Source organism: Zeus faber, assembly GCF_960531495.2.
Source record: "Zeus faber genome assembly, chromosome: 18".
In the NCBI taxonomy this organism is placed as follows: Eukaryota; Metazoa; Chordata; class Actinopteri; order Zeiformes; family Zeidae; genus Zeus; species Zeus faber.
This window is the reverse complement of record NC_137210.1, coordinates 11,205,359-11,228,028: the sequence shown is the minus strand read 5'-3', so window position 1 is coordinate 11,228,028 and position 22,670 is coordinate 11,205,359. Positions and strand designations below refer to the sequence as shown.

At 44.7% G+C, this 22,670-nt stretch overlaps 1 protein-coding gene across 1 annotated transcript in view; it reads left to right on the top strand.

Annotated features, from left to right (window-relative positions):
* Positions 1 to 2,426: 2,426 nt before the first annotated feature.
* itgbl1 (integrin, beta-like 1) overlaps positions 2,427 to 22,670 on the top strand; it is a 43,842-nt gene continuing 23,598 nt past the window's right edge. The window contains exons 1-7 of the mRNA XM_080018742.1: positions 2,427 to 2,731; positions 5,065 to 5,267; positions 14,067 to 14,213; positions 15,314 to 15,436; positions 16,921 to 17,061; positions 19,293 to 19,433; positions 20,763 to 20,909. Of these exons, the coding sequence (XP_079874868.1) occupies positions 2,640 to 2,731; positions 5,065 to 5,267; positions 14,067 to 14,213; positions 15,314 to 15,436; positions 16,921 to 17,061; positions 19,293 to 19,433; positions 20,763 to 20,909 (994 nt within the window). The 5' untranslated portion in view covers positions 2,427 to 2,639. The remainder of the gene's footprint in view (positions 2,732 to 5,064; positions 5,268 to 14,066; positions 14,214 to 15,313; positions 15,437 to 16,920; positions 17,062 to 19,292; positions 19,434 to 20,762; positions 20,910 to 22,670) is intronic.

Sequence of the window (22,670 nt, the reverse complement as noted above, 5' to 3'; positions counted from 1 at the left end):
GAGAGGGGGGGGGGGGGGGGGGTGACGGGAGCGCGATCACATCAGCAGCTGATGCGGCGGAGGCGCGTGCCCGTCCCCATAGCAACAAGCTACCGCTGGTGAAAAGATGAAGTGCCACCGTCTCACACGCTTGGAAAATTCCAACATTTCCTCAAGTCGTTCTTTCAAATAAAGTATGTGAGTTGTGTCTGAGCTCTATGATGTGTGTATCGTAGAGGGAACTTATTCTGAAAATGAAGTAATAGAGACATACATAGATAAATGATGATGATGATGATGATGATGATAACAATAATAACAACAACAACAACAATAATAATGATAATAGTAATAATTTAAAAACTACTACTACTAATAATAATAATAGATATAGCTGCAGGCAGCAATACACAGGGTCCAGGTTTAGTCGTGTTAGGTACGTCTCTACACACTGAGGAAAACCTTCCATGATCTACGCTGTTTTTTTGGGTTGTTTTTTTTTTTTTTTACATAGATTTAATGATCAGTAAATAAATTGTGTATAAATAAAGACATGGCATTTTTTGTCAGTTATTTTTGTAAAGTTTCAGACATGGCTTTAAGTATGTCGGTTACCGGTGCTTCATTGGCTCGTGCGTTCACACCGTCCAATCCTAGTGGACCTGCGTTTGGCCCTTACATCGCTGATTTTCCTCAAGGACAGGGTTTAAACAGTTACGGTCGGTCCTGGATCATGCAGTGCGGACACGAAAGAAAGGGACGGTTCCTTCGAAGGTTCTTAGAACTTCCTGCGGTGCCGGAACACTCTCTGTGACCGGTTACAGTTTCCGGGGTTTCGTGAAACGCAGCAGGGGTTACATTTTACCGAGTTTCCATTAAACGCAGCATCGTTTGTCTGTCTACGCCAGTGGTACTCAACCTTTCCCGGCTCAGGAGCCACATCAACAGTTTGTTGCCGAGAAATTTTCAGCGGTGGGCAAAGCAAACGCTATACATAGGGCGCATGTCGCTGCATGTGAATGACTTCTGAGAGACGAGGCTTGGACGTTAATAACTTCGGACAATGATGTCACAAAGCGTCCCGCTCTAGAAACAAATCAAACAAAGAGTTTTCACTCATTTCTGCTCCAAATGAAGATCGATATCGATCAAACTAGAACAACGAGATGTCTGAAACATCCCGGTTCCAGCGAGGCCTCAGCCATGTCTGTGCCTACCGCGGTTGCCGTGTTTCAGATACTCTTATCCCAAAAAATGCCAAGAAGATCAATAATAATAAAAATCTGATCTGCCTGTGGGCTGGCCCACTAATTATTATATTAGAAAATACAGTTATATGTATATGTATGTAGAGTATGCAGAAGTGTATACTGTATATGTACAGTGTGCAACCGCAAATAACTACATACAATGTACAACAGGGAAATAAATACGGTACACACTAGAGGTGTTATCCTCAGATGTACAGTTTTTCATAGTGAAAGGCATATACAGCATTAGCCCCCTTAATAGGTGATTTGTATTTATTTTTGAGAATGTCATATAATGGGTCATGCATCTGAATGCTGCCAAAGTGCCAAGTACAGTACACCCTAAAAGTGTAGTAAGTAGCCTAAAAATATCCAATCATAAGTTTTAAAGCATTTCTCCTTATATTGTACTTATTGTAATGCACTGGGTGGATGCACATTGGTGCGGTATTTGACTGACTTGTGAACTAAAAGACATGCGCAAGCCAAACATGTATACTGCAAAGTAACTATTTACATGCTGCCCCATCAGCTCTCTGTCAAAGTCAATGTGAAACTTTGTTTATTATTGTTGTTTGTTGATCTGTCCAAATCTGTCAGAATATTTTTCTGGCTTTACTGTGTCACATGCACACACTTTGCTTTGCATGACCACATTTTCTCTCTCATGCATTACTCTCAGCTGATTAGTGTTGCTGAATGGTCTGTATCTTAAACTGAAGGTGGTCAATTTTAGAAGGGTGTCTCAAATGTTGCACCATGAAAGTGAAATCCATTGCACAGTGCTGTAGTAGCCTAATAAACAACTATTAAAACATTTGGCCTACATTACATAAGATGTTGGCTATTTGGCAAACCATGAACTTTATCCAAACTTTTAAAACCCACAATGAACAGACTTGAGCAGTTTGGCACCGTCTATGTGGGTGTACGATGCATGTAACCAGCTAGAATCCGTGATACCCCTACTTTAATAAGTGGTTGGATCAATTTTAGTATTAAGGAGAATATCACAGATAGACCATGATGCGAGGGAAAGAAAAATAAAATATAAAAAAAATAAATAAATAAAAAGAGCAGTCTGTTTCTAATTATGTCTCCAACTGGTGACTAAACTTTTCTTTTTGGCAGGTTTCCCCGCTCCGGCTGCTGCCCGGGACGCTGTGCGAGAGTCAAGTCTAATCAAAGGCACTTGTACAGAGAGGAGTGTTGGCCTCTGCAGGGTTTGAGTCAGTTCAGGCCAGCCCGCCGCGCTCTCTCTCTCTCCTACCCTCTCTCTTTCTATACCCTTCTTTTCCCCCTCGTACTCTCTCTTTCCCTCTGTCCGCTACCAGAGAGAGAGGGGAAGAGAAAAAAAAGTTGGGGAATTCCTTCGAGCTACTTTACTTAAGGCTTCTCTGGGATTCCAACATGCACACTGGGGTTTTGGTACAGTCCATCTTGGCTCCGGTGCTTCTGATCCTGCTTTCCGCCGTTGAGGACACTTTGTTACAGTCGTTGAGGTGAGTTTTCAATACCCCCCCCCCCCCCCCCCCCCCACTCATCGATTCTTAAGGGGAGATCAGAGAATGGAAGACGTGTGAGAGCTGGAGAGTTGCTTTTTGCCGGAAGGGAAAACAGTCAGAGTGAGATGTGGCCGAACCTGTGGCTGCGAGTCGGTCTTTGTGTTGTTTATTTATCCATGAAGCTTTAGCTGTCGTCTTTCGAAAGATGGTGCTGTCAGTCAAATGCTTTTCCATTGCATTTTGTGTGTTTGTGTGTGTGTGTATTTGTGTGTATATGTGTGTGTGTGTTAACAGCAGCGGATGGCACCTTTTCTGTGTGTGTGTGTGTGTGTGTGTGTGTGTGTGTGTGTGTAGATGTGTGTGTGTTTGTGGGTGTGTGTGTGTGTGTGTGTGTGTGTGTTTGGTGTGTGTGTGTGTGTTTTTGGTGTGTTAAAAGCAGTGGCTTATGTCTATATGCAATACAGTGGTGTATATACAGTATAATTCCAATAAATGCTACTTAATGATGTCCCATATAAACAGCATGTTATAATAACAACATTAAAAAAGGATTTTGCAAAATGATGCAGCATGTTAAGACACCCACAAAATTCCTATTAACCCATTAAATCAATAGCAGGAATGACTAGAATGTGGATGTGGTGGCCTCATCTGCCTTCTGTCTTTCTTTCCCTTGGCCATTAACAAAAACTCTTTAAGTGTTTCCATCCGATGCAGGGTCTGTAAACCTGCCTCAGCTGCAGAGGAGGTGTTTACGCCGAGCAGGTGCACCCTGACTGTGCAGGAGCTGTGTGTGCGTGTGTGTGTGTGTGTGTGTGTGTGTGTGTGTGTGTGTGTGTGTGTGTGTGTGTGTGTGTGTGTGTGTGTGTGTGTGTGTGTGTGTGTGTGTGTGTGTGTGTGTGTGTGTGCGTGCATTTGTGTGTGTGTGTGTGTGTGTGTGTGTGTGTGTAATTCTGTTTGCCCTCCAATCTTGTGTTTACGGGACAATAGTGTCAAACCCACGCACGCGCGCCATTAAAAAAAAAAACGACAGCTTCCGGGACGCCAGGTGATTACAGCGCGGCGGCGCCGTGCTCTCAGTAGCAGGTCTGAACCCAATTCCCAACGTGTTTGTTTACCAATTAAGTCATCAAAACATTTGACAGGGTGAAAAGCAGTAGGTGTGAAACGTGCAGGAACTCAAATAAACCCCCCTGGGTGCCTCACTGTATCCCCGTGGGATACAGAACACATGCTGATGCTATACCTCCCTTGTAGAGAGAGAGAGACGAGGGAACACTTGATCTTCGGATGCTTTGAAATGGTGTCCGCTGTTCCCGAAACAGGAAAGCCGACCTGGGGCCGAACCGGGCCGGAATAGAAAGGAATGTCAGAAAGCAACCAAATGAAACAAATCTCTGGGAGAGCGCCCTCAGAGTAAAAACAAAGCTCAGCACCAGCTGCCGGAGACAATGGTGCGCTGTGTGATATATTGCCGCAGTCCTTTACACTCCATTTTGCTCCGACCCCAACTTTCTTTCGCCGAGCCGTGCCGTCGCGTGACCACGAGTCTTTTTTTTCTCATGCGTTTGTTTATCCTTTAAAACAGTTGACAAAACGGAAGCACTGTGGAAAAAATAACGGAAATATTTCCAACCAATACATGAGGGGTCATTCCACGTGTGGTTCCATATTATACCGTATCTTTAAAACAAGGTAAAAGCATAAATATATAATGAAGGATCTCTGTTTCGGCATTTCATTATTTCCTGAGATTCTCTTCCGGACCTGGACTCTGAAGAAAGAGCAGACACGCTTTTCCTGACGTTTTAAAGTGGTTTGAGAGAGGACAGAAAGAGAGAGGGGGCCGGGAGGCAAGGAGACAACGTCTGGTAGTAATTAAAACGGCAAAACGTAACTCCCCCTCACCTTTCACTGGAGAGTAGGGAAGGAATTTTTACATGAAATAACGGCCAGAAACTGGACAGGGGTACAAAAGTGTTTTGCCTCTGTCTATTTTAAAAATAATATATGGATGTCAACATTCAGAAGCACCGGGTCCTTTTGGCAAGTCAAGTTATGATTTTAGTTTTAGTGACAAAGCTCAATTTTAGACATAGATCATCTATGTGCAACTGATCCTATTGAACATATCTCCTGTTAGAAGTATTAAATTCGCATTTTTCATTTGTTGAAACAAATTACAAGCAGCTCATTCTGACGGGCCTCACAAAATCTCAACGGCATATTTGACGCTTGACTTTTCCCCAGACTGAGTGCTGACCGGGCCCTGTCTCTCTCTCTCTGTCTCCCTCTCTCTCTGTCTCCCTCTCTCTCTCTCTCTCTCCCAGCCCGGCAGCTGGTGCATGTAGGCTGTCCACAGAGTCGTCCCTGCGCCGCTGCCGGACCCCGGATGGCAAGACATGCAGCGGGAGAGGGGAATGCGACTGCGGGGTCTGCATCTGCCAGGCGACAGAACCGGGAAAGTTCTACGGCTCGCGGTGCGAGTGCCACGACTGGGTGTGCGCCGCACACAACGGACAATCCTGCAACGGTATGGGCCGACGACGTCACGATCGTCCAAACACAATGCCGGATCGATGGCCTTTCGCTTTTACTGGCACACTTTCCGTTCTGTGGAATTCCGTTGGCCGAAATGCGAGCGTCTCGGGGAGAGAGCAGAGGCGGGGGTTGGCTGTGACTCGGCGGTCGCACATGTGCCGGCACATGGCTCCGCACGTTTCGCCCCGACTGGAATCCCTATCATCTGGTCATTAGAGAGCGGCCAGTAAGTGATGCAGCAGATCGCCGCTCGTAGGGCTGACCCCAGAAGGATCTGGCTCACTCTCCTGCCAGGTGTGAGGGGAGAGCAGTGCAAAACTGGGAGCAGTCCTGAAGCAGCCGGCAAGAGTTGAGCCTTTGATGTTTGCAGTCATACGAGGAACCTTGCTTATTTAACGGTCAATGGGTGAATCAAGCAAAGAACCCATGTGGGCGTGAACTCAATGTTATTTGGCGCTTCAAGTGCTCGGGCGGCGCAGGGCATCGCTTCAAAAGATTCCGCTCCTAATAAACGGCTGGCTGTTCGCCTACATCACCAAGGCTTTTGTTGGGAGGCGCAGCTTTGAACCTGGCCAGTCGGCTGACATTTTAACAAGTTGCTCCGACAGATGCACTCACTCAATCCATGAATTCACCGCAAGGCTGACTGCACAATGCTCTCAGAAATAGCTTACCCAACGAGGCAACCTCCCCCGTTGACGGCATTGCTGCCGACATTCCGTCAGCCGCACAACACAACGAAATCAAACAAAACGCAGCAAAAAGCACTCTTAAACGGAACCAATGTACACACATTGGTTACGTTTAAGAGTGTTTTTTATGTTGTAAGTGGGAATGCAAACCTGTGATTTATTTGGCGTCAAGGCTGCTGGGCACCAACAAGTTTGATGCTGGGTGACTTTGACCATTTGTGCCACTACGGTTCTGCAGAATGTTTTTTGTTTTTTTTCATCCCCCCGGGCAGGGCACCGCCTCCTTACAGGGGAGTGAAGCCTGTGTATTCGTGCAATCATCTCCCCTTTTTGTTCAATCTCCATTGTAGTCAGTCAGCTGTGAGTGTCAAACAGGTCTAATGGAGATATTTGCGTGTGCATGAGTGTGTGTGTGTGTGTGTGTGTGTGTGTGTGTGTGTGTGTGTGTGTGTGTGTGTGTGTGTCTGTGTGTGTGTGTGTGTGTGTGTGTGTGTGTGTGTGTGTTTGATGCGCTTGTGCAGGGGAGAGTGATTTATTTGAGCAGACAAGTTGGCTGCTGTGAGGAGCTCATTATGGTTCATCGGTCTGGAGAGAGGAGACCCTGCTTCAGCCTGATAATGGGGTTTCACTCACTGCTACACACATGCTGCAAATGGAACCTAGATGCATCAGGAGACGGATGGGTATTCACAATCCACAATTCACACACACACACACACACACACACACACACACACACACACGCAGATCCACAACCCACACATACAGTACAGTACATGCACCTGTGGGTCATACGTTTTTTCACACGCGCACACACACACACACACACACACACACACACACACACACATGCACACACATGCACGCACGCACTCCTACACACTCACAAGCTAGTGCACCCACATATTCACACAAGCATTCCCATGAGTGTGTGACGCCCACCGAATATATTTCTAGAATTCTGAAAGGGATAAAATAGCAGTGGCACCATGCTGCACCCTCCCCCCACCTCCCCTTTATCTCTACCTCTCACAAATGCCCACTGATAAGAGCCGATGGATTTTTCTTCTGAGGGGTAAACCCGTGTGTGTTTTTCTTCCTCTGAAGACGTTTTGCTTTCCCTGGCATCGAGCTGTTCTTTTAATTTGTCCCCCAGATCGGGACTCGCGATTCTCTCACCAGCCGTGTTTTTTGAAATGGAAAACAAAGACAAACGGGACGAAAGTGAATCTGGTCTAGGTTCCTATCCCTTTCAAGTTGATGTTAATATTTTATTATGTATTTATTTTTTCAATCTAATTTCACTCCCCCTCACTTCCCCTGGAACGGTTGAATGAGAGGTTGATGGTTCCTCGGTGCCACGTTGTTTGTCTGCTGTCAACTTTTGGAGATACATTCCAAATAATATCTTTCTTTGCTTTAGTTCTTAAAGTAATGTTTAAGTCTGTATTGTTTTAAGGACAGTTGAGCAATTCGAATTTGTTTAAGGGTTGCTTTATAGGACTTATGTGGAGGGTGACCTACAGTACTAATGGCCCTTCTGGATTATGTTCCCCCTGTGTTTGTTAACCTTGTCTGTCTGAAACCTTTGCTGCTGTCTTGGCCAGGTCTCCCTTGCAAAAGCAACGGGACCACCCCGCCTGGTTAAATAGAGGTTTAATAAATAAATAAAATAAATCTGCAAAGAAAGACCCATTTAGACCGTTTTTCCCCTTGTGCAACCCTCCACGGATCACATAAGCTCTTACTTGAGCTCGAATGTCCCTGCTATCCAGCCAAATAACTTTAAACGACCGGAGGATGTTGCCTTTTTGGCATTTCGCACCTCGAGTTTCCTTTCATCTCAGAACAGTTTTCTCTCTTGCTGTTGAGAAACACACTGAGGTTTTTGTTCGGGCGCGCGTGCACATTTAACTTCACGAAAAAACGAGTATAACTTTGCTCAAATGCCGTTGTACCCACAAGACCTTAATGAATCTGAGGCGAAGAGCAGCCGAATATTGTCTTGAGAGAGTCTGTATTCAATTTGCGGGATCTCATGGGTCCCAAGGCTATCCTGAAACCCCCAGACAATAGTTTGAAAGGTCATTCAATCTTTCCAGTTGTGTGCGTGTGCATCTTCACGTGCTGTGTGTTTGTGTGAATGCTTGTCCACATGATTCATAGCAGATGGAAGGAAATAGTTCAAGAGAATAGATTTAGCACAATAAGGATAAAGCAATTGTGCTGGCAATCTTGTTTTCCCCCTCCGCCTCTGAATGCTACGATGACCTGGTGCTCCAGCTGCTCACCAGCTGGACAAAAAACTAAAGTCTACCTGTCATTTAACCCACTGGTTGAAATTTGACTCTGTGCTGTGCATACGTATATATATATTTTTTGTTATTTTTCTGAAATCTATGACAATTTATTTGTTTCTAGTTTTACACGTTTTTTTGACATATTTAAGTCAAGCTGTCCTGGTTGTATTATTCTTGGCGAAATTGGACCATTTCCAGCCATCTTCCTCGAGATGGGGCTCAGTGCAGTAGTATTTCCATCATACCATAGATTTCTAACAGCTCTGCCTTATTTTCCACCCATTTCGCAGCCACGTCTCCCTCCCCTCACTCTCGTTTCCTCTCTTCACCCCTCTATTATTTTTCTCGTCTCTCTCTTTCTCTCTCTCTCTCTCTGTCCCAGCCTCATTGCATTGAATTGAGCAGATTGTTCTGCTCTGTTTTTCGGCATATTCTCCAATAAGGCGTTTTCCGTTGCCAGATTCCTCAAGAATATCGCACCCAGGGAAGCAAAAAGCAAGCAGAGAAATTACACGTCAGCCAATACTGTGAGGACATGGAGCAGCATTACACCATGAGGGCTAAGACTGAACTCATTAGGGACTTATCATGTTGAAGAACAATCTTCATCGGAATTTAATGTCTCATTTATATGGGGGTTTCCATCAAATATTCATTGTACGGCAACTTATTACTCCCCACAAAATGTTTGAATTAAAGTCGTGTCAACAAGGCTCTTCACTGCATCTCCACTGAGATGCAGTGAAGATGGCACTGCAGCTGTCATCCTGCAGCTGCTCACCGGTTTTAGCCTGCAGGCCAAGTCGTATTTCCATTTATGATCTTGGTCCGCTTGATCGTGGCCATTCCTTTTCCCCCACATTAAAGGAGCCATTGTGGAGCATGGCAAGCGTGCGCAAGGTGTCGAAAACCTTCCTTTGTATTTGACAGAGTTTGTCATGGATCCTTTTAGTTCTCTCTCCCTTGAGCAGGGCTTGTGTTCCTTACTCGTCAAGGCCCCCAGCTTCGGCACCCTGACCAGATCCAGAAGGCATGTTACACCAGGGGAAGATAGAAAGTGACTTTGGCCAGCTTTGTTTCAAAGCAAATGACTTCTGATCTGCTCTTACGTAACATCACATGCCAGTAAGCCCTTGCAGGAGCAGACGTCATTATTAAACTAATGCCACCGGCTCTCAAACTCCTCCTCGGCTTCCCCTCACAATGAATGATCTCCTAATTGTGGAGGATATATGGACACACGGTGGAATGCAATTCCTAAACCGTTACAGCCCTTTATGTCAGATGTCCCAGCGGTTATTTTCTTTTTATTTCATTGCTATAATTCAAATGGTCTGAGCTCTGCTGTGCGGTGAGTTACTTAATGGCTCCAGTGTGGGCCGCGACTAAAGAATGCCACTCAAATTCTGCCCAATAAAGTGGTGCTTTTGACTGTGGCTGATTGTTTACCAGAGACGTAATGCAGAAAAAACAAGTGTTGGTGCCTCGCCGCCCGGCCCTGTGCCCCAGAGGCGTTACATCGAACAGGATGGAGTCCTTTAAGAAACAGATGGAACATCCAGGCACTGAATTTTAAATGTTCGGAGTGGCAAAACCCGGAAGGGTGGATGCTGGTCTCCCCGGTTCTGGAGGTATAGCACACACAGAGAATGAGTTATTACCTGCGACAGGTGTCTTCGAGCGCTCGCCAGCGAAACAAGAGCTGACAAGTGCTGTCGTTTCATGCTCCACAGCCCACAGGGAGAGGCGGGCAAAGAGGAAATAATTACTCCACTCAAATGAATATCATGTAGTATGGAGAACATGATCTAAACAAAGTGAAATGGGAAATGCCATCCACATACCAAATGTCAGCGGAAAGTAAATAAATGAGCTTGGAGATATTCTCAGATATCTTGGTACCAACGTGATTTTCAAAACAAGCTGTCGCAAATAAATGGGAGGAATTGTCATAAATGTCTGGAAAATTGCCTGGAACGTGGCGAAAATTATATGCAATTAATTCAGTGACAACAAATAGTCTTGATGCCGAACCGATGGGCGACACGGAAAACATTCATTAATGGGGATTGTATTTGGATGTGTCAAATGCATCTTATCTGTGTCCAGTATTAATATCTGACCTCATTCATCGCTCAATATTGCATCATTTTTCCTGCCCATGTTCCATTAAGACATATTTCCTTGTTTATCTATACCTCAGAGTAATATACTGTATACCGACACTAGAGAAGAGCTGTGAGAGGGATCCTAAACCCATGCAAATTAGCTCCACTGTATGAGTCACCGTCTTCTCCCCGTCAACAGTTTATCACGGTCATGCTACATCACCTTTTATTACCGCCATTCACCCTCTCCCTGACCCCGATTGGCTGTGACCACGAGCTGCCGGGGACTCAGTTGGCTTCACCGCATGTCCGTCAGAGCGGCGTGAGCGGTTCACAGACACCCCAAGGCTGATAAACCGATAGATAAACTGTGGACGGACGAGCGGCTTCCCACGCACATATAAACTTTCGCCCACCCGATAAAATGGACCCAATTTAAATGTCAGAGTGATTGTCAGGGCTTAACGGGGGCTGGTGGTTGGCGGCGGCTTCGTGATATCCTGTTGGAGGAAGTAGGCCGGGGGTGGGGAGGTGGGGATGTGAGGGTACAGGCTGGGACGGGTCTTTTGTGCATTTGTAATATTCTGGAAATATTCTATCCATTGCAGATAGTAATTCAGAAAAGGCACCACTAGAAAATGTGTTATTTTTAATACTACTACTACTACTACTACTACGACTACTACTACTACTACTACCATGTGGCCAAATGACTCCAAACCTTACAGGCCTCATTCCGGTCAGGTGTCATTTAATTCCATATCATTTTGCGCAAATTGTACTTCCTGTTTACGATGCGTTTTATGAAATTCCACTGGTCGTCAAATGCTACAGTATTATGCCTAATCAACCTGCAGAGTAATGCCTTTTAAAGACATTGGTCTCTAGATGCCCTACCACACCATTTAATGAGAATATGGCGAAAGGCTTTGGAGGAACGGGGAGAAATGAGGATTTGGGTTTGGCGGAAAATCCAATATGTCAGGCTTTGTGGGTCCGAACGGCATATTTGCTGTCCATGAGGAACCGCATTGCGGGGCACAGATTTTGTGAAAGGAGATGAAACGGTTCACAATTTTCTATTTGATGTACAGCATCGGCCAATGAAACACTGTGATTTCATTGGTTCATAATAACAATTCATAATTAAAAGATAATATCAAAACAATGATAGATTGCAAGCAGTGACTGTTGTTTTTGGTGTGTAAGACCGTTGAAGGTTATTTAAATAGAAGGTCGTGACAAGACTCTCTGTCGCGCGGGCCAGGTTGGACGAACGGATAAGAGGTTTCGAGTACAGTCAGGCTTTATTGTCCTTCCGATCGAAAGATCGCGCCTGCTCAGGCACTCCTGCACCCTCGAGGAACACAAAACACACCTTTTCAGGGGCGTTACATTCAATGCGCTGTACCCAGCCTCACTTTCAAAGAGAAGAGACACATGGCAGTTTTCCAAGCATCTGTCAATAAGTTCAACTGCCCGCTGCTGTGTCTGCTCCTTCCATCCCCCTGGCAGCAGACGCCCAACCACGCCCTCCGACCACAAACGTACATTTCTGAGGGTGTGTTTTGAGCCTCATGCGCCGACAGCTTCAACACCCAGAGAAGGAAGCATGAACGAGAATATGGTTCTAACACTGACGGAAAACAGCCGCCCGCACCCTAACCACCACAGCGTCGCGTTTTAGGAGCTCACGTGGCAAAAAATTTAACTATATACGACACAATATCATAATTATCTTTTATTTGCTTTTTATATCATTTTCTACTGTGCCGCATCAGTTCTTTTTCCACAGCCAATATACTGTAATTGTAGAATTTGGCAAGTTTATTGCTTTGACCAGACAGCTATAACAACGGAGATTCACAGATAACATAGATTCACTTTATATGTTTTTATTGTTACAGCAAGAATATCATTTTTAATATTTTAAAAATCAAATTACAGCAAGAATATAATTTTTAATATTTTAAAAATCATATACATTCCAATTATATCAATTTATCAATGTTTAATTAATATAATATAATATAATAATATATAAGTATAATTATTAATATCTAATTAATATTATTAATACTACTACTACTATTACTACCAATTTATAATAATAAACATATTATAATAGTAATAATAATAATAATAATATATAATTTATTTCTTATTCATAATTAATATAATCGTAATTATTCTGAAATTATTAGAGAAAAATTCATTAGAAAACAATATTTTATAACTATTTTGAATTAAGTAGGACCAGAAAGGTTCCCAAGGTATATGTACTGTAATATCAATCTAGTTTATTCTATTATCAGTCTACATTGTAGCACCTTACGGGGGATGGTAGCTCAGGCGGTAGAGCTGGTGGTCTAGTGATCTAAAGGTTGCTGGTTGGATCCCAGGCTCCTCCTGCTACCATGCTGTAGTGTCCTTGAGCAAGACAATTAACCCCTAATTGCTCCTGATGGCTGCGTCCGTCGGTGTTTGAACAATTGTAAGTCGCTTTGGATAAAAGCGTCTGCTAAATGACTAAATGTAATGTAAATGTACCTTGCCTTATTCCCCTTCCTTCCTTCTCCCGGCTGTTGATTCTCTCCTGGGACTCCTGGTTTATAATGAGGAGGGAGCAGGGATGCTCTATTGTTAAGGACTGATGGATAGCCCTTGAAGAGGACATTGAATTTACATGATGAATGAGACACAGAAATTATTGAAGGTGACGCACAAGGCCCCCTGCCGCAAAATGTAATGGGACCCACATTTATAATAACTTGTCAACAGCCTTATTTCTGTGATGTGATTTTCCATTGAATTCACATCACTCATCATTCCAGTTGCTTCCAGTGTATCACAAGCAGAAGATATATAATTCTGCAATTACAAGGAAACGTGCATTCTATTTGTCCAGTATTGCTAAATAATAATTGGTAATGGGATTTTTCACAATGCTTCTAACAGTAGTAGTACATCTGAATTATGTCAGATCCATTATTCATCCATATTTGTCTTGTTAGTTGGTCGAACTGTGCTCTGTAATGTTGCACATATTCACCTCACACCATGGTAACATAAACAATTAAATTAGGCAATATATTCATAGCAGGAATTGAAACTGTAGTGATTTTTTATTTTTTTTTGGCGTTCAAATCATGTTTCAATGGGTTTATAGATGAATGAAGCTTGGCCCTGTTTACTTCCATTATAACCAAATCATTTCTCATCCCAGGGGAATTTTTGATAAATGGACAAAATTTGAATTTTCTACTATCCCTACAAAGATGCAAAATATAACTTCATTCCACAGGCCCGGGAAAGCACTCTAATGTTATAAACAGTATGTTCAAACAGAGTACTCCCACACTCCAAATGCTTTGTTGTTCTGCAGATTATGCTGTGTTAAATCTGGCCTATGGTTTGTGTATTATATGTTGGATTTTAAGTACAGTTTTCAAATACAATGAATTCACCTGGACAGAAAACCATAACTTTCTAAAAAAGTAAATACAAAAATATACAGCATATACAAAATGTGATTCTATGCACAGGATAAATTAAATTAATAGGCTATAGCAGGGAAAGATTAATAAATATGCATCCAACAATAGGGACATGGATAACAACGGAAAAGTTAGTCTAAATGTTATGACTGATGTTTTCTTTCTTTCTCATTCTGTGGCGTCCGTCCCTGCAGACCGTGGCTACTGTGACTGTGGGAGCTGCGAGTGCGACGAGGGCTGGTACGGAGAGGCCTGCCAGTTCCAGGAGGAGTGCACCCTGTCCAGCAAGAAGAGCAGGGAGCTCTGCAGGAACCCACAGGGGGTAGTGTGCTCCAACGCAGGTGCACACACACACACACACACACACACACATACACACACACACACACACACACACACACACACACACACACACACACGCACGTTCAAACTCATTCATCCATACATTGCATACATGCTGTATACATATGGGTGTCTATATATACACAATATTTTCAAATTTCATTAATTGGTTCATGCTCTTGCACTGGCCTGTCTATCTCAAGAGATCTCTACCCCCCTCACTCTCCACTCTCTACCTCTAACTCTTCTCATGTTACTTATTCATATAGCTTTTAGCTGGCTGTGACTATGATAGTTTCGATGTAATTAATGTAACGTAATGAATGACCCTCATTGGGAAGATTGACATATTTGAGGTAACAATACTGCGAGTGAGCATTGATAATTCAGTTCGGTCTCCACGGAAGTCTTTGATGGGCACACGGCGTCCCGGCAAAGTCTCAGCTTGTGTATTTACCGACGTGGACTCATGTGGGTAAGCAGTGACAGATTGAAGACCCATGCTGGGAGGTGATGTTGGGGGTTAAGGCTATTTTCCTCACACTGACAGGCGTCTACGCACCTGGGCCTCGCTGCCCTGTCCCGCCTGAAGCTAAAGGCAGGATACATCTGTGTGTGCTACTGCTTCTGTCTGTGTGTGTGTGTGTGTGTGTTTATACATGTCTGTACAGTGTATTTGTGTTTGCGTCCATGCGTTTCAAAGCAGCTATGCATGTGTCAGCGTGAGTGAATGCAAATCTTTTTCACAGCGTGTCGTCCTCTGACTCCCGAACCCGCCCCTAAAGAATACCATTTGCAAAGTCCTTGTGCACACACACACACACGCACACACAAGCACCCACACACACACACACACACAAACACCACGTCGCCACCTTCGGTGCTCAAACAACAGCCAACAACCCCTCGCTGTCGCCCTGATGCACTGACGCTGTGTTGAAACGCACATCTGCAAGCCAGCTGGGTTCTTCACGCACACAAATCCACAAAAATCCCCCTGAAACCAACAAGACAGGAAAATAAATAATAATAATGATAATAAACTTTAATGTGTCGGCCCTCCTCATTCTAACAGATCCGTGAAAACTGTGTGTGATAGGCTTATGTGAGTGCGGCAGCTGCATGTGCCGCGACCCCCGCGGCCGGGGCCTGGTGACGGGACGCTTCTGCGAGTGCGACGACAGCGAATGTCTGGACGAAGACACCGGAGAGGTGTGTGGAGGTATGCCCCCCTCCCCCAGGTTTCCTGTCTCAGCCTCCCCCCTCTAAAAAAAAACAACAAAAAAATCTAAACACACATCACACACCTGAGCGCAAAGGCTGTCTTACCTTCTTTTTTCCCCCACTGTCTTGTTCGACACAGATCAAAATCCTTTTTCTGCCAGGCATTGTAACTGACACGAAGCCCACTATGTGCTCTGTTCCTGTTACACTTCCTGTTACATCATTTTTGCGTTTAGTAGTTTCAAAATGAGAGAAATTCAGAAATTCCCTTTATGCAAATAAATAAATGAAAACAAAGTTAATACAGAAATATACAAAACCTGTTTTAATGAAAATTCAAAATGTTTTATAAAGGTTATATAAAGGTTTTTATTTTTACAATTCACATGACAAAAGCAAGAATATCAATTTGTAATTAATGGAGCAATATTATAACTATTTTGCAGGGTTTTTTATTTGAATTAATTTGGACCAGATAGGCTGCCAAAGTATATAGGAATATTAAAATCTAATTTATTATATTATTACTCTACTTTTCAATCTCATCAGAAATGCCACATGTTGAGACAAGTTTTCATAATAATCATATCATATCATAATATATAAATAAATTAATAGAATCTGGGAGCTAAATGTTTCATAAAGGTTAATTGGAAGTTAATTGTAAATTTACCTCTTGACCTGTTGTTTCCGCTTGTCAATGTTAATTAACCATTCAGAAATGTCCAGATCCAAAAAAGTGAAACTGGGTGGAACTTTCAGTAACCGTGTTTAAATTTAGAGGGAATATTTTAAAAGGTCTTTTCCTGATTGTGAATTGAGTGAAAAATAATAATACATAAATATATATATATATATATATACATGTATGTATATAAATGTATTTAACAGTGTTTTGATCATAGTTCATGGTTTTGTTGGTCTGTGTTAGGATGTATTCTGTCACCGTGTATTTCTCCAATCTGAGAGGAAATTAAGGAAGAGATAAAGAAATGAGAAAGGAAATTTGTCTCTAATCACTCTTTATTTCACCTTTATCACAGCGATGCACGGCCGAGAAAGACTTATAAAAGATGAGTGAGACTACAGTGTTAAAGAGACTGCGTTACATATAGAAAGTGGAAATCAGTTCACATTTTACACTTGGAATTGCGCTGATACAAAACCTTAAGAGGTCTTTGACATCGTTTTCAAATGTCAATACTTATTTTTTACCGTTGGACGGGCAGACTTGGGTTCTACTGCTATTTGACATTGAAAGGCTATTTGAGCAAAGCGAATGATTAGCCTGAGCGTCATAAACGTTGTCAGATGATCCTCCTCTCCTTCTCAGCCGAATCCGTTAAACAGCACTAAAATATCGTCAGCTGATTCGAGTAGGTTCCGCCTGACTTCATTTTTTCGTCAGTGGAGATGAATAAACAACAAAAGAGTGGAGAACTTATGGCTTGTTTGTGAACGTGCATGCTCCTCTCCCTCCAGGACATGGCCAGTGTTACTGTGGAAACTGTTACTGTGCCGCTGGTTGGCATGGTGACAAATGCGAATTCCAGTGTGACATCAGCCCCTGGGAGAGCAAGAAGAGATGCACCTCTCCAGATGGCAAGATCTGCAGCAACAGAGGTGTGTGTTGGTGGGGTTGTCTGGGGGGGTTATAAGCTGCGAATATAATATTTTGTCATTCAGACACGATTGTGCCTTATAATTGAATTACTGTGATATCACAGACCCTGATCAGTCGGTGTAATTTTAAATTCGTTAGATAACGCTGTCTGTGTTTTGCCCTCCAAACGTGAAGGCTGAGCAAACCAAGGCCGCACGTACGACCGAGGAGAAGCGGCGTTTGGCACCGTTCCCGCACTCTCGGCTTTCCCCGGGACGAAGGGAAAAGCACGACAAATTAAAATGGAGCGAGCGCGAGAAAGAGAAATTCAGAAGCCTATATAAGATAGAGAGAGACGGGGAGGGGCAGAGAGAGGCAAAAACATACGCGGATGAAATGAGACGAGGGGTGTGGACAAACCAGACAGGTAATAAAATCCCTTTGTGTCATTTCCACTTTAAGTCATCAGAGGTCAGCAGACAGACAGTCAGAGGGAAAGCCTTGCCAGTCTAGCTGAAATCATTCCCGGAGGTTTTGGAAAAATGCTCTCTAAAATTAATTACCGTGCAGCGGCTGAGGGCTTGGCTAAGTGGTACGTGCACCGAGCCCCGTCGCTCAGCCGGGTTTTCGATTTTGTGGTCAAGTGCGCAGCTGACACAGTGTGAACAGCCGTCAACTGTACTCAAAGTATGGTGCAATATTCTGCCCTCCACCATTAAGCCGGACACTGCGGGGGTCCAGAAGACGGATCCAGGGGTCACTAGAGAACAAGAGGAGGTCATCACAGTGTGTCTGGAAGGAGGGAAACGGACCATGCTGGGATTTTCTGCAAGGTGTTCCGAAACCCTCTCCAAAACCAATCCTGGCGGGTAGTAGAGGGATAGAGCTCGCAAGTTTGCATCATCCTGTAGAGAAGATGTGAGGAGCACCTGAATGTGTTCCACCCCATCATGAACCACTTACCATGAGGCAACCAGCCCCTTCTCCCTCAGATGTGTGTGCTTTGACTGACACCACTTAGTAAATCCCTGCCAAACAGTTTCAATGCAATGGTTTTGCCTGCTCTATCCCTCAGGCTTTCCTCTGTTCTTAATCCAGGCAATAATACGGTCCAATTTAGCATATCATCGGGATTCTTACTTGCCTGCTGGTTCATGCTGAATGTGGGCGTCTATCTGTATAACGGATCCTCTAAACGCCCAAAAAAGACAGAAATAACGTGACTGAAATGCATCGAGTATACAAATAGATATGGCTGTTTTTTTAAACGAATAGCCGGCATCTCCCTCTGCACACGATGGGAAAAAAAATAAAGTAGGCTGAAGACATCCTACAGAATTTCTTTCTACCAAAACAAAAAGCTGGAAGCAAGTCTACGGTTAACTAAAGGCAGACAATTTATACAACTGGTTTGCACGGTGGATGGCGTGAGGCTCCAGGTGCCGCAATCTGCTGCTGCAGTGAAGCCAAGCGTGACATCAGCGGGGGACACAACGGAGCGCGTTTCCATAAATCCCGGACTCGATGGCTGCGAGCGGCACAGGGAAGACGGGGCCCAGGGCCCGTGGCCCGCGGCCCAGGGCCTGGACTGGGGACTGCTGTGTTGCCAGGCTCCAACCAGGGAGCTTTGCCAGCTGGCCTGGCTCCCCCGGGGCTCCCCCTGCTCTGTCACCGCTGATAAGAGGAAATGGGATTTCCACTGGCTCCCGCTTGACTGGTACAGGCACTCCACGGAAAGAGAGAGAGGGAGGGAGAGGAACTGACAGGGCCATACAAAGAGAGAGAGAGAGAGCGAGAGAAAGAGAGAGAGAGAGAGAGAGAGCATATAGAATACAAAGCACAGCATAGTACTACTCAGACATACAGAGACAGGGATGGCGTGAGTAATTCTCCTATTGTCCCTACCCAACCAGGTTTCTCCCACTGGCTTTTTCTGTTTCCACACTTTGTTTCGGAGCCTAAGAGCCAAACAGTTGCGGCGCTGGAGGGCTTTAGTCTGATTATGTTACGCCTGTAAGCCAAGATCTTCATTGGGCTCTGAAGCCTCCAGCTGAACAGGTCACGGCGCCGTCTTGCTCTGAGGTTTCCTGTGCTTTTCTCACAGTCGGCGATAATGAGTTGGCCGCCGCGGTGCTTGTTTTCAATTGAATCCCCCATAACGCTCTATTTGGTGTGTTCTGCTGGAGTCAGTACTTCTGGTTAGAATGCCGATTACCTACAAAAATTCATTGTGTGTTTGCGTGCATTGCAGGGACCTGCGTGTGCGGAGAGTGCACGTGCTACGACGTGGACCCATCGGGAGACTGGGGCGATATTCACGGAGACACTTGCGAGTGCGATGAGAGGAACTGTCACGCGACCTACGACCGATACACCGACGACTTCTGTTCAGGTCTGCTCTCTTTGTTTTGAGACACACGCGGCTGTCTGAATATTCCAACATAAGAACAGCAAATAGCTTTGTTGCGGACGCCGGGGTAAAGGGTTTTGATTCGCCAGCTAACGCACAAACAGCACTTCCTCTCCCGGATCTCGTGCAGTTTTATCCCGATGAAAGTTACCACTGAGGGGAGGGTGGGAATGACCTTTTCTTCTGTTACACTAACCAATTAATAAACAAAATGTGATGGATGATACAGCCCCGTGCTTGTTATTCACAAACCAAATGATTATTATTCCGGAAATTAATCTCAACTGTGCTGTCAGCGCTGCTTTGGAGCACGGCTCATTGCCAGAGAATACAGATACATACATGGATCACAGTCCACACACTCCTCTCTCTCTCTCTCTCTCTCTCTCTCTCTCTCTCTGTCTCTCTCTCTCTCTATTCAGACGAGGATGCAATGAATACTGGTCATCTAGCGGCTTATGCAATTACACAATATTTCTGTCTTTGATGGTCACCATGTCAGGTTTGGCGACGATAGTGGCATTTATTCTTGCCGTGTCTTGGTCAGGAGACTGGCAACTGTGCAAGTATGACGCAGACCAATCGTCGTTGCGCGAGTTCGTACTGTTGGTCGTTGGGGGGGAGGGAGGGTCAAGAAACTATCAACAAACATGGCCACAGAAGTGGTACGTGTGACGCTGGAGGCCTTGTGGTCCCATTCCAGTGTAGATGCGATCTGTGTCAGCAACAGACGTACAATCTCAATCTCGGTTTCGGCCCTTCCACCTCCCCTGTCCCTTGTCCCCGGAGACGCCCCAGCGCGCATGGCTAATTATTATGCAGAATGACATCATCAGACCTTCCCGGGTGCAATGCGACAGCAGCGTCCCTCTTTCTCTTTGCCATGTTTACATACAGGTATGTGCACCAGCGACTACTCTGCGTCTTTGGAATAGGCAGGAAAATACGAAACATGCTAGACTTTTCGTCTGGGTGCCGTGGGGGCCTCCGGCCACGACTAAATTGGATCACAATCGAGCTGAATTCGTGTAGTCTGATCCCAGCATTAGAGGCCACTAGAGGGCCATAGTCTGTTCAGCCAGTCATTGCTCTCGTAATGCTAAATTTCACTTTTCCTCTTTACCTGTCCTAGTCCAACGTGCACTATCCACCAATCTTCTCTCATCATCGTCCATACTTCTGTTCTGCATTATATTGTCTCCATCTCTCTCTCTCTCCCTCTCTCTCTCTCTCTCTCTCTCTCTCTCTGTCGCTTTACTGCCTCTCAAGTGCACACTTGTTCATTCCCTCCAACACCTTCATTCCCTGCAGGTCATGGCCAGTGTAACTGCGGCAGGTGTGACTGCAAGGAGGGCTGGACTGGGACCAAGTGTCAACATTCCGAGTCCTGCTCCCTGTCCCTGGAAAGCAGTCTGAAGAAGTGTCGGGGAACGTCCAATTTGCCCTGCTTCGGACGAGGTACCTCGCCGCCCCGTTCCTCCGTCCTGTTGCCATGGTTATCATGTCAGGCCTCCCCCTGCCACCAAAACCCGTGCTCGACTCCCACAGTAATGCTCGCCACGACGAGCGTTTCGGATCTCTTAACCCATCATGGAGATGGGCTCAGAAAAGCCAGTGTATGGCACATCTGAGTATGAGGGTGTATACAGTAGATGTGTTCTCATGCATATATTTGTTAGTTTGTGTCCCCTTACAAACTACATCTGAGTAACGAGCATGGACTGCCTTGTGAGAGCCAGGGCTAAGGTGGCTCTCTGAATGGCGCTAGCTGAGGGTCGATGTGTCGAGATTTATTACCGTGCACTACAGGCTTCACGAGCGTCTCTTCTGGGCGCTTGTTTTCGTAAAACCTCTGAAAAAGTCGGGCCTAATACTGATATCGGATTCCTGACTGAGCGAACACTGTGAGACCGTGGGGGGTAGGATAGATGTAAGGCAAACCTGCATCGTGTTCCAGCTGTTCCCAAAGACATGCTATACCGTTGATACCCACACAAATTACAAATGATATGAACCTACCAGCAAGGCACATCCGAGGGCTACCAAGAAAAAAAGGGCACCGCTTGACTGCGCGTGGCTACTTAAGCCACACAAAGCATATGTCAAAGCATATGCAGTGATATACCATATACCCAAGTTCATATTGAAGAATCAACCAAAGTAACAATACACCGGTTATCTTTTTTAATCAATAACACGAGTGTAGCATTTCACATATTGCTATAATCAGTGGAGCGCAAGTGGTTCAGACACCTTCAGCATTATTCACCGGTCCAAATATGTTAAAAAGCAACACTATCGTTACAGATTTTCAGTTCTCTTGAACAAAGCATATTCCCTAAGATCCTATCACTGCTAATATTGTTCTTAAGGTTAATGGCCACTTGCAAAAGTACAGTATGGCCATTTGTTCAAAGCACGGCTCTAGTAGTCCAGCAGATGCACTCTCAGAAGTTTTATAAAATATCTGTAGTATTTGAATTTTACAATGATGCAGCAGCCTTAATCAATCACTGGTACTGCACTGCATGTCCCATTGTTCAGGGGAGCTGTACACTGTACTCTTCTGGACATGAACATTGTTTTTGTTCTCTGGGGGAATACCTGGCATTGTTCTCCTACTGAAAGATTAAGCCACACATCCACATTGAAAAAAAAGCTACATAAAAAAGCCTGCTGTGCTCCACCGGCCACGTAGTAATTCAGCTTGATGTGACTTTTTTGAATTTGACTATTAAATGGCTGAGGGTTTGTCAATAATGTAGTTGCCGCAGGGGTCTATTAGAGGGAGCATAACCTGTTCGGCCTTGGGACTCCCTGGATTTACCTTGGGTATGTAAGGCATTGATTTTCTGTTGCATCTGAGTGTGGAGGAGGTCTATGGGGATCCCGCAGCTCGGGCCACTGCCGCTGCCGGGGCATACATGAGGAGACGGGGAACGCTCAAGCTGGTCCTCTGTACGTTTGTTGGTTGTTGTTATTCAGATCATGGCTGTTCCTCATCGCTGGAAAATAGAGGGGTGCCACTGGCCAAGACAAGGTGGGTTATGACCGCAGTCCCAACAACACCAACAGTACCAGACGTCTCAAGCTGGCGAGACCGATTTCAGGGAGATTTGAGGGAGACTATTGATACCACACATTTTCTGGAGTTGCTGACCTGCTGAACTGCCAGCACAAATTAAAAGTAAATACAGAAGTAAATACAATTACTACTGT